We start from the raw sequence: 17070 nt of genomic DNA, 5'->3' as shown, positions 1-17070 counted from the left end.
CGGGAAGTGTGGGTGACCTCAGCATTGGAGTCCTTGTTCAACCAACCCTGCCATGTTGGGTGCCTGCATGGGGATGCCCTGTGGGGGGAGGCACCTGTCCCAGGCCACGACCATCTGCTCAAGGTCACAGTTACCTACCAAGATCACAACCCTGCCCAAGGTCACAAGCACCTGCCCCCAAATCATCTACCTTTCCAGGGTCATCATACCTGCCCAACAGCACACCCATGCCCAAGGTCGTCAGTGCCCACCCAAGGTCTTATGCACCCACCCAAGGTCACATGTACACACTCCTACCCAGACAGAGCCACGCACACCCGCCCCAGGCCATTGTGCCCACCCAAGGTCGCATGCACCACCCAAGGTGGTCACACCTGCTGAAGATCCCTACATGCTGGGGACCAAGGTCGCAGCTGTGTGCCCAAGGTCAGGTGATGCAACGCCTCCTGTCACCCCTGCTCTCAGTCTCTGAACGCGCTCTCCTTCCCTGGGGCTCCCTCCAGAGGGCACGAGGTGCCAGGAGGAACATCTGCCTCATTCCAGGAACCAACTGCCCTTGGAAATCCAAAATAAACTCCACGCTAAATGGTCTAGAAAACACGACTGGAGCTCTGGGCACAGGGAGGCCGCCCAGCTGCTCCTGGCTGGGTCCCCTCTGAAACCCGCCCGGGCACTGCGAGCCGGAGCGGGTCTGACTCACGAGCAGCCAGCCCCAGCCCCAGACGGGCACTGGCAGCAGGGCCAGCCAGAGAGGCAGCGCAGGCAGCCCGGGTCTGTTTCCTGCTGTAGAAATCCAGCCATCGGTGCCCAGGCTGCACCGGCCAGCTGAGAACTGGCTGCTGCCGCCACGTTCCACGTGCTACCTCACACGCCCTCCTGGGGCCAGGGCAGGCCAGACCCCTCAAGAAGCAGCTTTAAGCCACAGCTCTGACATAAAGTTTGATCGAGAAAGCAGGGGCCGAGGTGGGGTGGGGGGTGGGGGTGCGATCCTCTTCCATCTGGACCAGGCAGGCTGGTGTGGTCACAGTCCTGCAGCCACGTTCATATGCAGGTTGCTGGTCTTCCTGGAGGAGGCCCGGCAGCACAGTGGGCTACCAGCCAGGCTGCTCACGCAGGGTCAGCAGTTCAAAACCACCGGCCGATCCGTAGGAGAAAGATGGCCCTTTCTATCCCCATCAAGGGTTACAGTCTCAGAAACCCACAGGGGCAGTTTGCCCTGTCCTCCAGGCCCATGTGGGCCTGAGTTGTCCCGATGGCCCAAGGTTGGCTTGGATCTTTCTGCATTTCTTCCCCGGCCAACCCTCTTTGAGAGGGAGGCAGATTTTGAAAGGTGGCCATGAAGACTCAAGGTGTTTGCCCGCATCTGCAAAATGGGTCATTCCTGGTCCCTCGCCTGGTCAGCAAAGGACCCCCTCTTGAGCGCCAATGACAAGGCAGCCAGTCGAAGACTTAAGCCCTGAGCCCAGGACCCTGGACAAGACTCACATCCCTGATGGTGGTGGGTCAAACCTCAGCCTCTGCTAGATTTGGGGTGGAGACTCTGAGAGACAGGTAGAAATAAGGGGGCGGTGTCTGCCTGGGCCTTGAGGCAGGCTGGCTGTCCAGGTGTGTGTCCATGTCCCTCCCTGTCCTAACCCTCTCTGTTCTGGGGACCCACCTGCTGGGCTAGTCTGAGTGGGTGTGCAGTCCTTGCCGCCAGGCAGACTTGATAGGACAATGGGAGCTGTATGGGGTGGAGATCCCATCTGAAGGGTCTCACCAGGTGCTCCCTCGGCCAGGGTGGCACTTCATGGTGGAAACCGCAGCTCCAGCAGCTTCTGTGCCCAGGATCAGCATCACCTTCCTGCTGCCGGCACACCGTACCCTCCCCCTAACTCAGTCCCAAGCCACGAGGACAGGGCGCTCTCCCAGACGGACCTCTCTGCAGCCCTCGTCCTTCTCACCAGCACCGGCCACCCCACAGCGGACCCAGGAACTGCCAACCCCACAGTGGACCCAGGAACTGCCAACCCCACAGCGGACCCAGGAACTGCCAACCCCACAGCGGACCCAGGAACTGCCAACCCCACAGCAGACCCAGGAACTGCCAACCCCACAGCGGACCCAGGAATTAGCTCCTTTGTATTGAACGAGAAATATTCTTTTTGAGTAGCTTAAGATCCACGCTAACCTAATCGCCCTACTCCTGCAAGGAAGACCATTAACACAAAGGCGATTACCATCAAATCTATGCACCGACTTCCAGCGCCAAAGAACATGATGTTGGAGATGCTTAGAGATTGCTGCTGCCTGAAACTGATCAACCATGCAGCCAAGAATGCATTGATAATTACTGATGATTTTAGAAATAACCCACCTCACTCCCCCATAGTCAATTCCACTCACAGCGACTCTATGGGACATGGTAGCATTGCCCCTGCAGGTGTGCCAGGCTATAAACCTTTATGGGAGAAGAAACCTCCTTTTTCTCTCTGAGAGCACCTGATGGATTTGAACTGCTGGCTTTGAGGTTAGCAGCGCAATCCATAATCCACTATGCCACCAGGGCTCCTGAAATGATTGGTGGTTGTCATGGGAAGGTAGGAAACAAGAAGGATCAGTACTTGGAAAACAGCCTTGGTGATAGGAACCCACCAGAGCTCACATGATACAATTTTGCAAGACCGCTAACAGAAGACCTGGCGAGCCGTGGGGTGACCTCAAGCACATCTTACACGAAGAAGGTCAGAGTCATTACAAAGACAGAAAAGACCAATGTGGACGTGAGGAGAGCCTGACACTGCGGCTGAAGTGAGTGGAAGAAACACCGGAGTTCTGAGAGCTGAAAGATGAAGCTCAAAGTTTCAGAGGACAATTCAGGAGGACACAGTATTCTCATGAAACGAGACCTGGAGTCAGGAAGCATTTCCCAAGCTGAACCAATGGTGGGGAACATGCAAACCTCAAGGTGCAAGACTGAAGCATTCTATGAGCAAAAATTGGATGATGCAGGAAGCTTTGATATTTCTTGTGATACAGTTCAGAAGCAGGACACAGAGTCACCATACTCCCAAGAATTCAACCATTACGGAAGGAAATGAGTGATCAAGAGCCAATGGTCTGGAAGGAAGAGACCCAAGGTGCCCTGACGGTATTAACAAAACTAAACAAAAAGGCTCCAGGAATTGACGGAATACAAATCGAAATGTTTCAACAAGCTCATGAAGTGCTGAAGCACCCAATTGTTTATGCCCCAGAATTTGGGAGACGGCTACTTGGCCATCTGAATGGAAGAGATTCATATTTGTGCCCATTCCAAAGAAAGGTGACCTAATAGAATGCAGAAACGATCAAACAGCCGCATTAGCATCCCGAGCAAGTCGAATGTTGGTGAAGATCATCGGTGGTGGCTGCAGCAGTACATCAGCAGGCAGGGCCGGAAATTCAAGCTGGATTCAGAGGAGGGCACTGCAGGAGGGCTCCACTGCGGATGCCAGAGGATCTTGGCCCAAAGCAGAGACGCCAGAAAGAGGCTTCCTTCTCTTTAGTGCATACAAAGGCGTTTGACGTTGTATGGGTGGTGGTGAGGGTCATAATAAACTAGGCGCGACTTGACCACGAATGAGAATTCCAGAATGCTTCGTGGGCTCACCTGGAACCTGTTCACGGACCAAGGGGCAGTTGTTCAAACAGAGCAGGGTGACACTGCGTGGGTTGAAATCAGGAAAGGAGTACACCGGGGTTGATCCTTTCACCGTATCATTCAATCTATATGCTGAGCAAGCAATCTGTGAGGATGGATTCTATGAACAAGAACAAGGCACCGCAACCCAGCAATCTCTCTCCTCAGTACAAACTTTCAGGAAACCAGGAGCAAAGCAGGACATTGGCACACCCATGGCCGCCAGACTGGTCGTAGTGCCAAGAAGATGGGAGCAGCCGGCATGCCCATTGCTGGTGGAATGGGCGAGCAAACTTTGGTTCAGACACAGACACTCAATGGAATACTACCAATAAGTAATTCTCAAACACTTCACCACACGGATGGTGTGGCAGTTACATCATCTGGTGTCAACTTGTGAAGGGGTGGAGGCTAGCCTGTCAATCAGGCCACAGCTTGATGACCTCATTTGGAGGTACTGTGGAGATCAATAGTTCTCTGGGGGCGGGGCACACAGACACTCCCTGTGAGACATTCCTGCTGACAAGACACACGGAGCTATGCTAGAGCCCTGGAGCTGGAGGAGCCACGTGGAGATCCCTGTCAGTGTTGAGATGCTTCCACTGCCACTGGATCCAAGACTTCCCACCCACTGGCCTGTGATCTTCCTGCACTTGGTGTCATTGCATGTGTTGCATGAGTCTGAAGAGGAATTTACAGACAGGTATCGGACACATGGGTAATATCGGACTTACGGACTTGATCTGGACTGGGCTGGCATGTTTTCTGAATATACAATTGCTCAATATACAATTGTATATAAAGCTCTCTCTTACACACACATGAGTCTCCCTGGATTTGTTTCTCTAGCCTCGTCTACCTGGACCGACAGTGACGAGCTTGGAAGGTAGCATGCTGAGTAAAGGTAGGCAATTCCATCATGATGAAGCCTGTCTGCGACCACTCTTATAAAAGAATGAAAAATTGAGGAAAAGGTCTTCGTACCAAAGAAGTAGACTTGGATGGTTTTGGGGAAGGAAGGGGGAGGGGAGAGAGAAAGGGGGGAGGAGGGGGAACAAAAATGGAACGGACCAGAGGGCGGCATCAGGGCAGGAGGAGGCTCATGAACGACCTGCGAGATGCAGACGGCGCCGCTGTGCTCGTGGAAACCAAGGCGGGCTTGAGGCACTTGGCTTGAGATCACAGAGGACAGCCTTCAGTCTGGACCGTGAGTCCGTGGGAAGCAAAGCCAACCAGCAACCTCAGCAAGGTGATGGACAGCGCAGCTACATCGATGGGCTCCGGCGTAAGCGCCATTGTGGGACGGCACAGGGCCGGGCGAGCTTTCGCTCAGTGTGACAGGGTCATTCTGAGCGGGGGCACCCTTGGTGGCACCAAACACCACCGCCAGGGGGTTCTCCAAGGCTTTGCATGTCTCCATGGGAGCACACAGACTCAGCTAGGCCCAGCAAAGCAACCAGTGGGTTCGAACTGCTGACCTTGAGCTTGGCAGTCCAACACTTAACAGCGAGCACCCACAGGCTCCTTGTACCTCGAGGTAAACACAACAAAAATCCCCGCAACGGAGCCAATCAGGCCCACGGTGACGAAAGAAAGATGGAAGTCGTCAAGGATTTCATTCCACGTGGGCCCACGATCGATGCTTGGGGGCAGCTGTTGAGACATGAAACTCGGCGCGAGACAGGTGGGAAGTGCTACGACCCAATGGGGCACCTTGAGGACCAGGGCGTGCCTGGCCCAGGCCATGGCATTGCCCTCATCTCAGACGGACGTGCAGACTGGACGTGGGGCCGTTAGAATGGCACGCAGGTGAAAGTGTGCGGAAGGTAATTCTGAAACAGTCGCAGCAGTGCGTGGACTGGGAGCCACCAGAATCAGCAGTCGGACTTGGAAGAGGATGCGGACGGGGGGCGGGAGCGCGTGGCTGACGCCAGCTGGATCGTGGTTTGTTGACTTGTGCAAAGGCCTTCAGCTGTATGGCTCCTAAGAGAGGGTAAGTGGCGCTGCAGAGAAGGGGAGCCCGGGCGGTCTTCCTGCAGAGGCAATTCATGGATGGGGAAGGAGGGGCAGGGAGTCATCTGAGCAGAGTAGGGGATACTGTGGGGCTCAAAGTTGGGACAGGTGTGTGGCAGGGGGGTGCCTATGTCATCGGGTGTCGTGAAGTCAGCTCCGACCGGTAGCGACCCTGTGTACACTGCCCAGTTCTGTACCGCCCTCCCAACGGTCCCTGTGCCTGAGCCCACTGGTGCAGCCACCACGCCCATCCACCTCATCAAGGACCTCCTTTTTTGTCACTGCCCCTTCCACTTCACCAAAAGCATGTGCTTCCCCAGGAACTGCTCTTTCCTGACAACGTGCCCCAAGCATGAAGACAAAACCTCACCACCCTTGCCTCCAAGGAGCATTCTGGCCTTAGCTTCTTCCAAGACATACCGGTTCGTCCTTTTAGCAGTGCACAGGACTTTCAATATTCTCCTCCAGTGCCACAGTTCAGATGCACTGATTCTTCCACGGTCTTCCTTATTCAATGCCCTACTTTCACACGCAGATGATGCAATGTAGACTTGGGCCAGGCACGCCTTAGTCCTCTTAGTCCTGGAAGTAATAACCTTGCTCTTCAGCGCACTAAAGAGGTCTCCTGCAGCAGATTCCCTGGGGCAAGGCATCGTTTGGCCTCTGGACTGCTGCTTCCACGAGCATCGATGGTGGATCCAAGCAAGACCAAATCCTTGACAACGTCAACCATTTCTCCATTTATCAAGACGTCACCTATGGGTCCAGCGGGAGGAGAACCTTGTGCCTAGCCAGGAAGCATTCCCTGTGTACACTTGGGCAAATCATCAGAGAACCAGGACGCCGTGAAGGAGACGGTGGCCTAAGGAAGGGAGGCGGACTCGTGGCCAGACGGAATGCGACCCTGCCTGCCGAGAATGCACGTGTGTGATGGTGTGTGAAAGACTGCAGCCTCCCGCTTGGATGGCACCTCTGCTGACAGGCAACAAAATCCTCACAACTGGACCCGCAGACAACTTCTGATAAACGAAGAGACACATCGCAGGCACATACTGCCGTGGGCGCAGCAGCCCGGGGATCGGGTGGCATGGTGCGTTGGGCACATCTGCTGCACGAGCTCTTTTTGAAATCTTAAAAAGCGAAGGCCCCGCTCTGGAGACTAAGGCGTGCCTGACCCGGGCTGCGGTCCCCTCCACGGCCTCCTGCGCAGGCTCACGTGGAGAAAGGGAAGAGGAGGCCCGAGGAGAACAGGTGCTTTTGAGCGGCCGCGCTGGCTGTGTTGAATATTGAACATGTATTGAAAATCGGATATGCCAAGGGCTGTCAAAAGAAAGAGCAAACCAGCCATAGAAGCAACACAGGTGATTCCTGAGCGGCGAGAACAGGGAGACTGCCTCCCCGTGAAAGACCTTGGTGTTTGGTGAGGCAGAGGCTCAGGAAAGCGAGGGGATCCCCAGTGAGATGGCTGGCCCAGCGGCCCCACCACGGGGACTCACACACCCCCTTAGGAGCTGGGCACAGGGCCGGTCTCGATAATGCACCTTCTCCAGTGGTCCCTGAACTGACCCCTGAGATCCGGCCTGTACTGCTATGTCACAGCCACTCTGAAGTTTGGAAACTGAGGCTGAGGGGCTGAGGGCCAGGCTAGGTCCACACCCAGCCCAGCGGGGAGACAGGACGTGGAGGTTCATGTCCAGACTGCTGACCCTGGAGCCCGGACGGGAGCCAGGCGGGGGCCCGGCCCGGCACTACGCACCCATTTTGTGGCCATGATGAGGACAGCGGTGCCGATGGGGCCGGAGTACACGCCGTAGCCCTCGCGGTCCTGGTACACCCGCACGGCGATGGTCAGGACCCCGAACATTGCCAGCGTGGACCTCTGAGGCTCGTCGAAGTCGGCCAGTGCTGGGGGCGGGGTGGGGCAGAGAGAGGAGCTGAGGCTCCCTGGGGTCCCAGGGTGACTGATGGCCCTCAGCCCGAGAGGCCAGGGTGGTCCGAGGGGCCAGAGACCCCAGCGGTTTCCTGGGGAAGGCAGGCTGCTGCTTCCCGTGGACAGAGGGAGGTACCCGAGTGCCTGTGAGCACACAGCCTGCGGTGCCAACAGCGGTGTCTGCTCACGGTGGTCACGGTTGGCACCAGCGGTGGGTGCTGGCTCAGGAACCCTGGTGGCACCATGGTTACATGTTGGGCTGATGGAGGAGTGGCGGTGACCACAAGGTCAGCAGTTCAGAACCACCCGGCACTCCACGGGCTTTCCATTCCTGTGAAAAGTCACCGTCCGGAAACTCAGAGGCAGTTCTGCCCTGCCCTGCAGGGTCACTGTGTCGGCATCCACTCGATGGAGCGGAGTTTCCTTTTCTGCTTGACTGGGTGCTGCCTCAGGAGCCCCGGTGGCACCGCAGGTTTCTGGCTGGGCTGTCCAGCCTAGGTCAGCGGTTCGAGCCTCCCTAGCTACACGCGGGGGAAAGATGAGGCTGTGTGCTCCCACACAGGGTCACAGTCCCTGAAACTGTGACCAGGTGGTGGCTGTGGGTTGGCAGTGGGATTGGCTGGATGTCGAGAGGTGGGGGTGTACCCCAGGTGAGGCCCTTGGTAGCACTAAGCTGTGCACCTGAAAATGCTCGATGGGCCAATGTGTCCTGCACGTATATTCAAAAAGGTGACAAGACTCCGGCCCTCCTGCAGTGGCAGCTCCGGGCTGGGTGGGTGGGGGATTGGGAGACAGTGACTGTGACAAGTGGAGAAAAGTGATCACACAGCATGACGACCCCGCAGGAAACATCTGCCTGTGTGTGCACGTGTGCATGCGTCTACATGCGTGTATGTGTGTGGGCATGTATCTACACGGGTGTGTGCATGCGTCTAAGTACGTGTGTGTCCATGGGCATGAATCTACGTTTGTGTATGTGTCTAGTGAGTGCATGTGTATATGTATGAGTGTGCATCCGCATGCGTCTACATGTATGTGAGCATGTGTGCATGTGTCTACGTGTGTATGTGCCTCTGTGCCTGTGTGTGAGCATGCACTCGTTTGTAGAAGCCCCCAGACAATCCTGGGAGGCAAACTTTCATCTGTCTACAGTGCCCCCAGGAAGGTGGGGCCTGCCCCTTCCTTGTCTGGGTGTCCCTGGGAGCTGCGTGTGCCCAGCTCAGAGTCGATGAGAGGCGTGGGTGCTCAGGTTGTTTTCTCCTGTGTCCAGCTCCTCTCTGGGGCCCAGGTGAGGAAGGGGTCTCAGGAGGTCAGGGGACTGACCACCCCCTGGGGTGAGGGGAAGGTTGGGAGTGATCCCGGTGTGCAGGGCAGCATGCACTCCTTGACCAGGGACACCCAGTGGGCGCAGGGTGGAGGTGGGGGTGCATTTGGCCATAGGACACCCAGTAGGTAGGGGGTAAGGCGCGGGATACACTCTCCTATCGGGGCCACCCGGTGAGTGCCGGGTGGGGGCAGGGCACACTCACCCATCAGGGACAGCCACATGCTCAGGGCCGTGCCGTAGACGCTGAAGTAGTGCAGGAGGTCCAGCCGCAGGAAGCAGAGCATGGCCAGCCCGGGGCCGCTGCAGGCATGGTGGAGCTGTCAGGAAACCCGGGTGCTCAGTGGGCCAGAGGGTCGGAGCCCTCGCCGGCCAGGAGCCCGGCCCAGCCTAGCCCAGCAGAGAGACGCAGGGGTTCTTTGGGCCTGGGATCCCCAGCAAGGCCCAGCCCTCAAGGGTCTGAGGGACACACCATGCAACCCTCACACGAGGGCCTCAGCCCTCGGCCGAGCCTGTCACCCAGCCCCAGGGGCCTGTGGGGATGCGGCCAAGGTGCTGGTTTCACTTGAAGCGGTTTCCTTGCTGTGCTCCGTAGCTAGGCCACGATGCGGTGGCTTTACGAATGGGAGGTTAGTGGCAGCCCTGCCCGGTTGGTTGTGCAGGATGCTGCTTGCCCAGCGTTGCGAATGAATGTGCTGACTTGCTTAAGAGGATTCATTTCATGCTTTGTGAATTCTACCTCGGTTGGAAGAAAAAAAATCCCCAAATGACTGCAGCATGTGGAGCCCCGAGCTCCCGCCTGTAGGGGCAGAAAAGACCCTCCAACTGAGGGCAGGGTGGCCCAGTGGGCTGTTCTGCGTCAGGAACGCTGGTGGCCTAGTGGTTACACAGTGGGTTGTTGACTGCCAGGTCGGAAGTTTGAACCCAGCAGCTGCTCCCCAGAGGAAAGAGGAGCCTTTCTACTCCTATAAACCATGACAGTCTTGCACCCTGTCCTGTGGGGGTGACTGCGGATTGAGTCTGAGCCAATGGGCTGGAAGCCCCTGAGAAGCTGGCCAAAGCTCTGCGACAGATACATTCACACCCGTGCTGAAGAGAGAGTGGGCGGGTGCCTGCTGGGTTCCCTATGTTCACCTCGTGGGAGCTGGTTCCATAGTTTGGAGTTTAGGGTCCCGGTTTCCGGAGCTTCCCCTTGAATAGTACCATGTGTGGCACTTCTGTTCTACCTCCTGGCTGGCGAGGTCATGCCTGGACTTTTCAAAGCAGGCAAGAGGCTGTTCCCATGCCAACCCCGGGTCTGGAGCCCAGAGGGAGGAAGCAGAGTCAGGAACTGGGGTCTGGAGTGTGCGTGGGGTTCGTCCCCTCCACGGACAAGGGCCTCCTGAGGCCAGAGGAAGTGGAAGGAGCCCCATGACCAGAGCTGGACGCTTGCATCCGAGTGATCAAAAGGGAGGGGATGACACAACAGACCTTCAGAGGCTCCTGGGCGCCAGACGGTCTGCGGCCGTGGCAGCTGGCTGGATCCCCGAACTCTTGCCCTCAGTCTGAAGCCCCCAGTATCCCCAGGAGTCTTCTTGAAGCCAAACAGTTGTCTAGGTCGACTGGGAATGGTGGTCTGCCGTGAGCACGGTGCTCTGTGAGGAGTTGTCTGCCCCGATCAAACGGGTAGTAACTCGGACGGCGAGCGAGAAACCTGCGCTTAGGGTCGTGGAGTGGGAGCAACTCTGAGAGGGAGGGTCGGGCGGGTCCCCGGGATGCCCCCAGATGTCCCCAGATGCCCCCGGATGTCCCCAGATGCCCCCGGATGTCCCCGGATATCCCCGGCACTGCTGGTTGTGCGGACACTGGGACTGGTTTTTGCCGTGAAGGCACTCAAGAATAATGGCAGAAACCCTCGGTTATTTAAAAATCCCCCCCTTGGGGGAAGGGGAGTTAAGACCCACGTTGCTGAGCCCCACCCCGGAGCTGCTGATTCTGTGGGTGCTGGGCGGGGCCAGAGCATCTGTCACAAGACGGTTGGTCTATACTGGTTGGCTTCTTGAGAGTGGCCAAGTCTGTAAGATCGCACAGACCCCCCTGTGTCCCCACAAAGTTCCCCCCCACTGCTGGGTAAAGCCCCCGTGACTTTCCACCTGGCCCAGAGGTACCCCAGAAGAAAGGGCTGACCTCCACGCCCCACAGATTCGTTCTGCTCTGCACAGCATCTGAGTGCACGGTGGGGCGGCCCTGAGCCTGGCTTTGGTGTGCGTGCCCACTAGATGCTGGACAAAGGGTCTGGGGATTGCCACCCCCAATCCTTCCACACATCCTCCCGGGCCTAACTGAACGGCCACTTCACAACCACACTGCCCGTGCCGAGTGCCCTCCACGCAGCCCGCTTCCCCGTCTCCCCTCCAGAAGAAAACGGTGCCTGCTCAGGCCTTCGAATTCCGCCCGCTTTCCGTAATAGTCGATCTCAGGACATACTTGCTTGGAACTTGGCTCCGGAGGGGGGGCGGCATCTGGAGGAGCAGCCCAGGCCTTTGGTCTGGGCATCCGGCTCGGCTGGAGGGTCTGTGGAGGGACCCTTGGGGTCTCCTGTGCAAGGCCTGAAGCCACAGGGTGCTCACCTCCTGGCAGCCCCTGCGTCGGAGTAGAACTGGGTTCCCGGTGGCTGGTTCACCAGGCAATCACCAGCTCTTTCTTTCTAGGTACCTCTGGGTGAAGATGAACCCCAACTTTTCGGTGGGTGCAGTGCGCGTGGCCGTGTGCCACGGCCGTTGTGTGTGGATTCCAACTCGCGGTGACCCGTAGGACGGAGCAGGGCTTCCCTGGGCGTCCTAGACTGTCTTTGCCCCCCCTGCCATTGAGTGCATTCTGAGTCCTGGTGATCGCTGCGGCCGGGCAGAGGGGAGCTGCCCGGCGGGCACCTGAGAAGGTCAATGTTTATGGCAACAGACAGACAGACTCTTCGTTACCTCTGAGGAGCGGCTGCTGGGTTGAGTCCCTGGCTGTGAGGTTAGCGTTGGTCCCAGGGCTTCGCCCCCGGCGTTGCTGGAGAGACGCCATTGCGCCCACACGCGGAACTGGGCATGGGCCCAGAAGCAGATGTTGGAACAGACTGGGGGCTGTGTGTGGTTTCAGATCAGGAAAGGGGTGCATCAGAATTGGGCCCGTGTTCCAGTTTGTCCACGGAGCAAACAGTCCCAGAAGCTGGGCTCTCTGCAGGAGAACATGGCCTCAGGACGGGAGGGAGGCTGAGTGACATGTGACAGGGAGGAGGACTTGCGGCATCTGCCGGGGAAGACGGAAGACCGTGGCTTGGGCCACAGCTCCAGGGAAAGCAGGCAAGAACCCTCACAAACTGGCCCTCGGAGGAGCAACATCGCCACAAGGGAGAGGAGATTGTGGTTGTCAAGGGTCTCAGTGCACTGGGATCCACAATCAGGGTTCATGGAAGCAGCAGTCAAGAGATCCAGTGACGTCGTGCCTTGGGCAAATCTGCTGCGCAAGATCTCTGGAAAGTGTCCCAGAGCAAGGATGTGAGTCTCTTTGCGGTCTAAGGTGGAACCAAGCCAAGCCAAGGTATTTCCAAAGGCCTCATGTGCATGCGAAGGTTGGACATTGGATAAGGAAGACCGAAAAGGACTGGTGCATTTGAACTGTGGTCCTTCTGGAAGAGATTGGTGATGCTATTTGCCTGAGGCTGGGTTCAAGAGGAGTAACTGGTAGATTCAAACTGCTGACCTTGTGGTTAGCAGCCGGGTGGATGTGTAGACCAGATATAGATAAGCATCGATATGTTCTGTATCTCGATAAGGAGGTTTCTCTCAAGGAAATTGTCAAGGTGGGCAAGTTCCCAGCCTGTGGGTCAGATGTCAGGTGGGCGACCTCCCTTGTCCCCTGTAGCTGCAGGGGTTGATGAACTGGAGACCAGCAGGTGGATGGCAGACTTCTGTCTGCAGAGGGCGATGAACCATGGTTCGTGGGTACCGTGGCAGGCCACTGCCTCAAGTCAAAAGAACCGGAGGTTGGATGACAAACCAGATGCAGCGTCCACACCCAGCAAAGAGCAGGCAAGCTTCCCTACAGTGTCCATTGATACTGAAAGCAGCCATACCTCCGGAAACTTCCTTTTGATTGATTGGTTGCTCAAAGCAGATCCCAGCATGGGATTGATGACATCACGTTAGGGCTCACCATGGGGGGTAGGTTGTGCTTTAACTGCCAGACCCCACTGGGAATCTCCGCCCAGGGACGTGGACACACAACATCTCACGATCACAAGCACGGACTGCCAGGTGAGCAGGTACATCTGTCTTGGAAGCTGTAGGCAGGTACATTCCCCAGAAGCAAGGGCGGCGAGACTCTGCTGAGATGCTTCGGACACGTTGTCAGCAGAGACCAGTCCATGGAGAAGGACATCGTACGTGGTAGAGCAGAGGGTCAGGAGCAAGAGGAGATGGGTGGACACCGCGGCTGCGCCTGCGCTCAGACAGTAATGACTGCGAGAGTGGCGTGGGACTAGGTGGAGTTTTGCCCTGCTGTCACGATGGACGTAGGGAGGCTCGTGGACAGTGATGTCCACCACAAGGGAGGAGAAGACCACCTTTCTCTGCTCCGGTCAGACCAGCATAGACAACAGCAGTGAGCTTTGAAGCCACACTTACTGTGGGGGGGCTGGAGGAGAGCGACCAGGCAGTGGAAATGGCTCGTGAGCTTGGGAAAGAGAGCTTCAGGTGGGGCCTGATCAAGGCGCTCTGAATTCTTGCACATGGTGGCTCTGGAGAGCAGAGGCAGGTAGGTCCATGGGAACATGGGGGGCTGAGGCGTTCTTCCTCCCCTCCCAGCTCCTCCCTCGAATGGTATTTGGGACCCGCCCCCCCTTGGGCCCAGGCCTCCCTGCTAGAGGAGGAGCTTGGGCTCCATGGGGGCTCTGGGTGATGGGTGCCCACCAAGAGCAGCAGCAGCCCATCTGGTCCTTGCTTTGTCCCCCCGCTCATGGTCAGCACTCCGTCGCGCCACCCGGAATGCAAGGCTAGGAGGCAGGCTGGCCAGGGGCCCCATGAGTTCAGGTCTGTTGGGCAGGTGGGACGAGGTGTTCAGAGCAGGACACTGGCCTTTGAGCCTCTAGGACCCTCTCCCCTCTCCGCACACACACCATCTTCCCACACAGGGCATGCTGGTGGCCAATGGTGGATGTGTTGGGGGGTTGAGTCTGGAAGGCGTGGGGTAGGTTTGGTGGGGGTGGATGAGTTGGGTGGGGTGGGGTGGGGCAGGGCAGGGTGTGTCCTAGCCATCTGAGCTCAGAAAGGCCCGCCTGCCCTCAACCGAGAGCATTTGTCAGAGGGCAGATGGTCCTGCCACTCTGTGGGGTTGGAGGGGAGTGCAGGGGCAGCTGTGGGGTGGGGTGGGGTGAGGCACAGGGGGTGGCAGCTGTGGGGTGGGGTAGATGGGGGGGGGCAGCCTGAGGGTCCCTGTGGTTCCTAGCTGGGTCACCCACGGACCTAGGGGCAAGGCTCAGCTTCTCCTCTCCCCTGCCCTTGAGGCCTGTCCTCCCAGATCCTGTTCCTTAACTGTCCCGCAGACCCTCAGCCCTAACCCCACCCAGGCCCTGCTGGCTGTAGGAATGGCATTTGACAAAATAGTTGGGGCGGGAGGGGCTCTCAGAGCTATGGCCTCAGCCTGGCTGCCTCTGGGCCTCAGCCTCTCCTCGGCCTGGGTCTGCTGTGATGGGGGCTCTAGGAAGACTGCCGTCAGACACCCGGCCCTCCGCTATGAGCTGTTCCCGGCCGGGGGTGCACGAGCCAGTGTGTGAATCAAGGGGGGCAAGCTGCCCATCACTGTTCTCTGTAGGACCTGCACCCAAGGGTGGCCCGGCACCCCCACCTGCACCTGTGGCTTCTGTCACAGCAAGTTTGGCCTGGTCAGCTCGGGACGGCAGTGACCATGAACAGGTGTCTGCAGACAAATGTCCGTGGCCACAGAGAGTCCAGTTCTTGCACACTCCCACTGGGGCTAAGGGGAGACTGCCGGGGTAGGGGCATTGCTGGACAGTGGGTCTGGGTCGTCCCGAGAGGTGGGGCTGCTTGGGCAGCCAGGAGTAGGGGGCGGGGAGGCCCTGAGCTGCAGGGGGGTGGATCAAGCACTAGGTGGACAGACGGATGATGGAAACCGAGAGCTTTATGAAGAAGGAATTACAGGTGAGCCCTCGTGGCCGGGCGCTGACACACTGTGCTGCTAACTGCCAGGCCTCTCTGAGGAGACAGACGGGACCTTCTTCCCCCGCAAGGAGCGACAGGCTCGGGGACTCACAGGGCCTGTCCTGTAGGGTCATTGTGAGTCAGAGGAGACTTGACGGCTGGGAGTTTAGCGTGAGATTGTCCCAGAAGGCCCTGTGGAGCTGGAGAGATGGAGGGGCTGACCGTGAAAGTAAGCCAGGGCTGACAGTGCAGATAGGGTTCTTGGGCCCCGGCCCCTCTTCACACGCCCTTGACAGTCACCCAGAGGCGCTGGGGAGCGGGTAAGTTACTTCACTGCAAAGAAAGAGCCCGAGGGGACCCCAGGGAGAGGGGAGTGGGGGGGAGCGGGCCCTTCCAGCAGTCAGTCCGGGGCAGCTCCAGGCTCTCCCATCCCCCCAGGCCTGAGCCCTGCTGACCATGCTGGGTGCCTAGTTCCGGCTGGCTGGGAGGAGTGGAGAGCCTGGCCTGGCGGTCTCAATGTCTTAAGAGGCCCAACCAAGGGGCTATCGCAGAAGGGCTCATCCCCTCCGGCTGACCCGAACACCTGTGGTTTGTGCAGCCCAAGGTCCTGCCCCTTAGAACTGTCTTAGACACAGATGGGGAAACTGAGGCCCAGAGAAGGGGCCCAGCACCTGGCCTCCCAATCAATCCCTTCACCACCGATGACGACAGGGAAGTGGGCCGAAATCTCGGTCCGGCGTCCAGGAGGGTGTCCCCCAGCCCAGACTCACCGCCAGGAAGAACGTGGTGAAGAGGTACACCATGGCCTCTGCGTGGAAGCGCCTCTTGGCCGCGATGCTGATGGTGGGGAGGAAGGCCAGGCTGCTGAGGGTGGGCAGCAGCAGCTTGGCTACGAGCGTCCCCATGGGCAGGAAGGACAGGGTTGTTCCAGCAACTGTGGGCCCATGAGGAGCATTTAAATGCCCTGTGGTGGGGGTGGGGTGGGGTGGTGGAGGCTGCATCAGGCACAGGCTGGGGACACACGGAGAGACTCCGACAGCTGCAGGACCGCGTGGCCAGCTGGCCTCTGCCTGTTATTAGAGACCGGTGTTGTTAAGCCATAGGCCTTATGTGCTTCTCTCCTGGGCAGCATGCTGGGGAGAAGCCTCCTGACCACCCCAGATACCAACCGTAGTCCTCACTGGGAGCTGGAGGGGCCAGCGTGGGAGGGTCCACGAGTCCACGTGTGACAAGAGATGAGGGGCGCCAAGGGCCAGCTGATTCTCATTGCGACGAGCCTACAGCTCCCCCAGCCCCCAGCGCTCTCCCGCCTGCTCTGTTCCCACTGGGAAGTGAGAGGAAGGACATGAACCCCCTCTCCCACTGGGGGACCTGTTCTTTGACAGGAGCTCCTGGGTTACGGGGGTGGGGGGGTGTCCTCTGGGGAGCCACCTTCTCCTGTTGCAAGAATTCTTGGTGGGGGGAGTGTGTCTACGTTAGCCCAGATGGACTAGAGAAACAAATCCATAGACACTCATCTGTGTATAAGAAAGAGCTTTATATCAAAGAGCAATGGAATATGGAGAAAACATCCCAGCCCAGTCCACATCGAGTCCATAAGTCTGATATTAGCCCAGATGTTGATGCTAGTCCATAAATTTCTCTTTAGACTCACGCGGCACATGCAACGACATCGAATGCAGGAAGATCACAGGCCAGCAGGTGGAAAGTCTTGTGGGTCCCGTGGCGGTGGAAGCATCTCAGCACTGGCGTGGGTCTCCGCATGTCTCCTCCAGCTCCAGGGCTCTGGCTCCATCAGCATGGCTCCATGTGGCTTGTCAGCAGGAATGTGTAGCAGAGAGTGTGTGTCCCGCTTCCAGGGAGGAAGACAGGAGTTCCCAGAATCCTCAGGAGAAGGCCCTGCCCACATAGAGGCCTCATTGGCTATGACCTGATTGACAGGCTAGACTCCACCCCTTCA

The 17070-nt window shown here is 58.0% G+C and overlaps 1 protein-coding gene across 1 annotated transcript in view; it reads right to left on the bottom strand.

Annotated features, from left to right (window-relative positions):
* MYMK (myomaker, myoblast fusion factor) overlaps positions 1 to 16015 on the bottom strand; it is a 17813-nt gene extending 1798 nt beyond the window's left edge. Inside the window, exons 1-3 of the mRNA XM_004714447.2 lie at positions 15881 to 16015; positions 9134 to 9248; positions 7431 to 7579 (exon numbers count right to left, since the gene is read on the bottom strand). Of these exons, the coding sequence (XP_004714504.1) occupies positions 7431 to 7579; positions 9134 to 9248; positions 15881 to 16015 (399 nt within the window). The remainder of the gene's footprint in view (positions 1 to 7430; positions 7580 to 9133; positions 9249 to 15880) is intronic.
* Positions 16016 to 17070: the final 1055 nt, after the last annotated feature.

This window comes from Echinops telfairi, unplaced genomic scaffold (assembly GCF_000313985.2).
Source record: "Echinops telfairi isolate 266 unplaced genomic scaffold, ASM31398v2 ScPeMD7_25;HRSCAF=90, whole genome shotgun sequence".
Lineage (NCBI taxonomy): Eukaryota > Metazoa > Chordata > Mammalia > Afrosoricida > Tenrecidae > Echinops > Echinops telfairi.
Note: the sequence above shows the minus strand (reverse complement) of the source record. Positions and strands in the feature narration are given on the sequence as shown.